Source organism: Saccostrea echinata, unplaced genomic scaffold (genome assembly GCF_033153115.1).
Source record: "Saccostrea echinata isolate AGI-Se365-2 ecotype Australia unplaced genomic scaffold, CSIRO_AGI_Sech_v1 ptg000009l, whole genome shotgun sequence".
In the NCBI taxonomy this organism is placed as follows: domain Eukaryota; kingdom Metazoa; phylum Mollusca; class Bivalvia; order Ostreida; family Ostreidae; genus Saccostrea; species Saccostrea echinata.
Genome location: NW_026889758.1, coordinates 8,620,010 through 8,627,500, shown reverse-complemented (window position 1 = coordinate 8,627,500; position 7,491 = coordinate 8,620,010). Strand labels below are relative to the sequence as shown.

The 7,491-nt window shown below is 33.4% G+C and overlaps 1 protein-coding gene across 1 annotated transcript in view; it reads right to left on the bottom strand.

Annotated features, from left to right (window-relative positions):
* LOC133181725 (ubiquitin-like modifier-activating enzyme 6) overlaps positions 1-6,317 on the bottom strand; it is a 41,754-nt gene extending 35,437 nt beyond the window's left edge. The window contains exons 1-8 of the mRNA XM_061316288.1: positions 6,215-6,317; positions 5,897-5,937; positions 5,412-5,506; positions 4,713-4,741; positions 4,205-4,293; positions 2,033-2,144; positions 1,694-1,774; positions 758-880 (exon numbers count right to left, since the gene is read on the bottom strand). Coding sequence (XP_061172272.1) covers positions 758-880; positions 1,694-1,774; positions 2,033-2,144; positions 4,205-4,293; positions 4,713-4,741; positions 5,412-5,506; positions 5,897-5,934 — 567 coding nt within the window. The 5' untranslated portion in view covers positions 5,935-5,937; positions 6,215-6,317. The remainder of the gene's footprint in view (positions 1-757; positions 881-1,693; positions 1,775-2,032; positions 2,145-4,204; positions 4,294-4,712; positions 4,742-5,411; positions 5,507-5,896; positions 5,938-6,214) is intronic.
* Between the last annotated feature and the right edge of the window lie 1,174 nt (positions 6,318-7,491).

The following is a 7,491-nucleotide window of genomic DNA, read 5'->3' as shown; positions in this document are numbered from 1 at the left end:
GGGGGTCATGATTTGAACAAACTTGAATCTACACTACCTGAGGGTGTTTGAACACAAGTTTCATCTTTCTTGGCCCAGTGATTCTGGAGAAGAAGATTTTTAAAGATTTTTCCTATGTATTCCTATGTAAAACTTTGATTGTCCATTGTGGCCCCACCCTACCCCCGGGGGTCATGATTTGAACAAAATTAAATCTACATGACCTGAGGATGTTTCATATAAGTTTCATCTTTCTTGGCCCAGTGGTTCTGGAGAAGAAGATTTTTAAAGATTTTTCCTATGTATTCCTATGTAAAAGTTTGATCGTCCATTGTGAACCCACCCTACCCCCGGGGGTCATGATTTGAACAAACTTGAATCTACACTATCTGAGGATTCTCCCATATAAGTTTCATCTTTCTTGGCTTAGTGGTTCTTGAGAAGAAGATTTTTAAAAGATGCCATTAATTTTTCACTAATTTTTAATTATCTCCCCTTTGAAAAAGGCTTGGCCCTTCATTTGAACAAATTTGAATCATCGTTACCCAAGGATACTTTGTGGCAAGTTTGGTTGAAATTGTCCCAGTGGTTCTTGAGAAGAAGTCGAAAATGTGAAAAGTTTACGCACGACGCACACCCGCACGACGCACAACCGCACGACGACGGACGAAAACAGATAGCAATAGGTCACCTGAGTCACTCAGGTGACCTAAAAATATATGTAAATTCAAATATTTTGGGAAAAAACGATATTGACACTTTCTAGTATATCACTCACTTTGCTTATTTTTTCTATTAAGACCTCTTTGGGTTCTTCTCCGTCTATATCCGTAATTTCAAATCTGTCTCCAAAATCACAAAATGTGCCACAACACACCCCAAAAACATCAGCTGATATAAACTGCAAGTAAAATGAAATCCATTTCTGAAAAATCTGGACAGAAGTCCTAATCAATTCATTCATTTTCACAAGGACCTTAGACATATAAAATATCTATCACCAGCATACGTAGGTTGAACATAAAGGATTTCAAGACAAATCCTCATCCTCATACAACATTAACTTAACTCTCCTGATAGGCATGCAAAATCAATTTATTAAATAAAATAAAATTACTTCTTTATTAAAATTTTAAAAATTCATTAAAATTATTAAATAAATAAAAGTACTAGAGGAGATTTAATAGTGCTAAAAGAATTCCAGATCTTTCCCACATGCAGCAAGATACAGGTACCTTCCCCCCCCCCCCCCCTAAAAAAAATCTTCCCCCTTTTCTTTAACTTTGAAATAACTGAACAATTAAATAGATGCATATCAAATTATTCAGCATGCTGTGATTTTTTATACGTAAGTAAAATTGCTACATAAATTTTACCACAAGATATGTTTACCATGTAAACATTTGTCATATATATGGAGAATATGCTGAACACATATCAAATTTCTTATGTGCTAATTATATGCCAAGATATTTATATAAATGTATGAGACATAAACATACCCAACACAAATCTATGAACATAATTTGAACTTGAATTTTGCTCCGTTTTTCATTACGGTAAACATGTAATATAAATATTTCATTTTCGATTGTAAATATAGGTTTGAGAAATATTTTGAGCAAACGTTGCAGTTTTACCTATGTACAATAAGAAAAGAACCAATAAATGGACATATAACAATTTTTGAGACACTCTAAATCCTAACACATACTCTGATCTGAGGAGTCTGTTGTCTACAGAAGTTATTCACTCGAATCTGAACACTTAATGGAGCCTCTGTCAATATCACACACTGAAAAACAAGGCTTACATCAACTATTGTATGACTCAAATAAACAGTGTTACTTATAATAATGAAAAATATCACACATTGAAAAAGAAAAAAAAAAACGGTACATCATCTACTGAATGAGTCAAACATACCGTTTTACTTACGATTATGAAAATTTTGGTGACAAATTATACAACTGAGAAGAAATGTCAGTAGAATGATTATATTTTCTTTAACAAGGCAGAAATGAGCAATGAATCACATCATACATTGACTAACCTGAAAATTTTTGAGATAAGTGAGATCTGTGTTGACATCTAAGATCGAAGTTAGAGCATTGAGAGACACATATGGATTGAGTTCAGATAACCTGGGACCACTGGCCTCAGCTCTGTAAATCAAAGTTATAATATCACAGTACTGCAGTTTCTATAGCAAATAGTTTTTCCCTCTATAAAATAATGGTTGTCATCAAAATGCTCCCTAATCAGAGTGATTCCTCTGTGTTCATCTTTAAATGTCACTAGGTGACACAAATTTGCAAGATTTCATAACTCATTTAAAGACTGCTGTTATCATAAATGATGCAAAGACACACAATAGAAGGTTCAATTCATAAATAATCAATGTAGCATTTACAATTACAGGTAAACTTTGTTATCTCGACATCGATGGGACCATTGGAAAATGTCGAGATATCCAAGGTGTCGAGATATCAGAGTTGAGGTTTGACGTCCAAGATTTCACTGCATAGCAAAACAGACAAGCTTATTATATGTACATGACTTCAATATAGACTGTAGCTCAACATATTTCATAATACCCTCTATTTTTATTAAAAATCTAAGAAGTTATTTTAAAAATCTTGTTTATAAAATGTGTTCTTTATCAAAATCTTTCTAAATTCACAAAGTTTCAGCATAAAGTTACAGCATTCGCGTGTAACTTGCCTTTTTGTCAGAACAGGATACGAAATGCACTCTATAAACTTCAAACCATAAAAAGTCGACATCCGATATACGGGAAAAAATTAAATGCAGATTATTTTTTTCTTATTTCATTCAGGAAGAATGTACATTAGAATTAATTTTTTTAAGAGATTTGTGTATCTAAACTAACGCAGTGATGTTACAGATGCATGAATTACGGCTGATTCGGTCAATCGTGTTGTTAATTGGATTGTTTCCTGTTGAATACATTTTAACTACAAAATATTATTAAAACATCTTTTAATTCCTTAGTTTGAATTATTCAGTGTGTTTGTTATTCATTGTAATTAAGTTACCTTTTTCAAATTTAAAAGTTATGTTAGGTTTCGATATAAATAACCGTAATAAAATCAATTAACTTCTCAAAGATGCCGAGGGGGCTTGGGATTCACCTACAAACACAGTCTATAGAATTAATTAAGCAGTGTGCAGTCAAAACATGGGTATGAAAGGTGTGAAATTTTGATACCCGGAGTTGTCCGTGCGTGACGAGCGACCCTATCTGACAAACGGTTAGAGCAGAAAATTGCCGATGTCGACATATACCAGGTAAATTTTGCTCTTGGGACTGTGAATATACGTTGAGATAACCCAGGTTGTCAACATTACTGAGGTCGACATATCAGAGTTTTTGCAAATCATTTATATAGTAAATACTGCCGGGACCGCGGAAGGACGTCGACATATCCCAGGCAGGGCTCGACATTAACTTTTTTCCCTACTTGTCCATTCGGACAAATGACCAAGACATTTACTTGTCCGAACTTCCACTTCACTTGTCCGAAAAATTTTCAATAAAGATCTAATACTGTTAACTGAAAAACTAAAAATAAAGTCCATTACATGTGCATGATGTTATTTACAAATACAACAAACACATAAAACAAAATTTTATCTAGACTTTCTGTCCTGACAACATAAATGCTGTCAACATAAAACAGAATCCAAACTTCGTCAGTTCCATGCCTTTGCAGTAGTATGCAATTAGTGAACTTCGATCCCAATCGAGTGTACTCAATTACATAGCGATCTATATCGGGATCAAAGTTCGGTTTTTATGTACTGTTTCCGTCTTTAAGTACCCGCAAACTTTCAACAGTCGTTCTTTTAAATATTTAGAGACTTCTTTACATAAAAATGCACTTGTCCAATCGGACAAGTGCCCAGCAATATTCACTTGTCCGTATTTTTTTTTTACTGGTACCGGACAAGCGGACAAGCGTTAATGTCGAGCCCTGCCAGGTTGTCGACATATCCGATGTCGAGATACCGAAGTTTACCTGTACTTGACTAATTACTTATCCAGTCAATGTGGTATAAATTCAGTTTCTAAAGCATGACTGGTACATGTTTGCATCTCTAGATACATTATTAATTGATTGATTTCATTTACTTCACTGAGGTAAGATAAACACCATACATGTAAATCCTATCAGTCACAAAACGTTTCGATGTTACAGACCTGTTTCTGCCCACATCCTCCTCCCTCAGAAAGAACTGAGTCCCCAGGTCCTGAATCGCTGCTGGTTTGCCATCTTGAATGGTTATACTCTGCAAAGTGAAAGTTCATCTGAACAGTGATTATACTATCTTAAAAGTCAAGAAGTAATCTATAAGTATCAATTCACTTTTCATTGTACATTGTATTTTGCTTTGTTTGATGAAAGTAAGAAAACACAAGGCCAAAATGTTTTCTACAGCAATATATGATATACTCTCTCACTAAGCTCTTCAAATCAATGATTTACACAAACTGAAAGATGATCACCCAGATACTGAAATCTGAGAAATAGATATCCATCTTTAGGTATGAAAAATTACGAGAATAAAACATTGTCTTGTTTTAATAAATCCTTTTTGCCATTTATCACAATCCAATTAAACCAAGTATTTAGTATTTAATTAGTACATGTAGTGCTATGTATGTTTACTTGAACAGATTTTTTTTTATTTTAAAAAAGAGGTCTCACCTTCACTCCTGCAAGGACTATATTTTTAGCTGAAAAATTCAAAATAATTCAAGAACATTACATCCAAATACAAAAAAAAAGAAAAAGAAAATTACATCCAAATACAAAAAAAGGAATATAAACTTTAAGTGTTTAATGGTGTGATTTGTAAACCACTAAACAATAAAGGCAAATTAAAAAGCTTTCATAATGCTTAAAAAAAAACTTCTAGATAAGTATATTTTTATTCTGTAATTCATTCAGTAATTTGTTACTAAAATACTTGACGTAAAATATTAATTCTGATTCAGACAATGGCTACAGACTTCCCATGAAAAAACTTGACTGTGTTCATTTTTTGCTAAGGGGAAAATTTGTGCTCTCAACAAGAAATGGTGAATGTTTCATATATATATATAAGTTATTTTACACATGTTGAAGACATACTTGATATTTATTCAAAATCAGACACCCAAAATTAAGCAATCAAAGGAAAATAAGCCAAATTATACTCCCATCTATTCAACTCCCTAAAAGCTTTGGAAATTTTAAACTACAATGCTATTATGAATTCTGATGCAAAATCAGTAAGCTAATATGCCTTCATTATAACATTAAATAAATAATTTGGCCATCTTTATTTACATCAACATTTTTTCAAGCCGTTACATATTTTGACTGTAACAGACAAAATCATTCAATATTTTTTTTTAAACTTACCAATTTCAATTCCTAAACCTCCAATTCCATAGATCAAAATTGATGAGTTAGCCATTTTCTTCATAGCAGAGTCCCCTAGAACATAGCGCTGCCGGCTACAACAAAGAAATGAAATAACAACATGTGCATACTATAATCTAAACTCAACATTAAGATTTGAACAATCAACAGATTGAACAAAAACAAATTCATCTGTCCAACAATTTATAATTTGCAATGCATGATATCTATACTGAATTAATACTTATTTGTAGATAAATATCTCCCTTGTCATACCAAGAACTAGTTTAACGATGATTTTTCCAGTCTCTAAATATGAATGATCAGTAATTTATTAGATCATAATTTACAAGCAGGGGTTAGTAAATAGGTCCCTGTTAAAAATGTCTTAAACTGTTAAATATCTGTATTATTACGGAGACACAGATACTTTTTTCTCGAGTGAATTCAATGCTTTCAAGAGAATAATAAACCTGATTCATTACCTATATAAAGAATCGTCTATTTCTACCCCTTGATCCATGTCCTGAAATACAGACAATGAAAAGAAGTTTATGATACAAAAACAACTGAGGAAATTCAGGTTAATTTTTCTTCCAAGAGTTGTTAGTTTTCCTGCCAATTCCTTTGCAAGAAACTTTTATCCCAATGAATTCTTCTAAATCTAAAAATTTTACTCGATATTTCAGCGTTTCAAAGAAAACTGAGTGAGACAAGTGTCTAATATCATGACCATATTAAAAATACATGTAGGCCTTATAGGCCTAACATAGGATTATTAGCCTATATGACTATTGCACAACCTGTTTGGGATGCCGCCTAGAGACTACGCAATCACACCAAGCACTCAAACTCTGTATAGAAATACTGCTAGACTTCAATAATTTTGATTACTTCATAAAGATCTTGCTGATAGTAATCAAATCTAAATTCGATGAAAGTTGACTGGACTCTAAGTTCAGTAGATCTCTCTGATACTCTGGAATTTCGAGCCCGATGTTATTTAAACTTTCCGTCCAACTGCGTTAATTAGAACATGTATACGGGTAGTTTTAAACTTTATTTTCATATTACCTAATAGTTACAATAACTGAGTGACCTTTGTGCAATTTTATAATGTTCCGTAATGCTCTACACCTTTCCCGATTCAAATTTGGGAGAAATACCCGCTGAAACTTTTTTTTTTACCCTTACTAATAATTTTTCTTTAAAACATGCAATGATTTTCATCATTTGATATCTGTTAAAAAATCCTGGAAATGTATGCTGACTTTTTGTAGAAGAACATGTGATGGTATTATGATTTTAAACTAAAAATATCAAGGAAAATCATCAGTGAGAAAGTTACATTGTAAAGTACATGTCTAAATAAGTTGCGTATGTCCTAAATAATCTTTTTTTTTCTTTTTTCTTTTGTTTGCATCAATGCCCCTGGCTTGACCTTGTCCTGCAAGTCCAAGGGTGGTCAACGGTACCAAATAATGTAACAGGAAGGAAGAATTAAATGTATGACTGGACCGGGAATCACTGAAACCACCCTTACATCACGTCAGGTGCTCTACGCACTGAACTACCCAGGCCCAAACCCTTATTTTCCTCCTTCCTTATACTGTCTTCGCCCTCGAAGACACAATCCAAGTACATTAGCTTTACTTTAAGGAAAAAGTACATGTATGAGGCATTCCAAGACAGAGAGACGTTTCCCTGCCCAGCTGTCCACACAATATGTTACCCTCTTTCCAGATAAAATTAAGAGTTCTAAGAAGGTGAAGTTATAGAATTGTCGTTTTTTTCTACCCTCAGTTGTCCCCTTCCCTCCCCGGACGAGAATGAAAATTCCGAAACCTTATTGCAGGTCTACAGGACGTTATCAATCATTCTGAGTACTGTGTAAAATGTAAGAGGAGTTATAGGAACCAGGCCTAGCTATAGTGTTTTGACCACCAATCGACCAAACATTCCACAAACCCTATTTCAGATCTACATGGGATCATGCACCAATCATATTTCAAAAGATGAATTGGCTACGCGTACTGCATAAAATGTAAAGGGAGTATGGGGAAGAATTAAGATGGTGTGA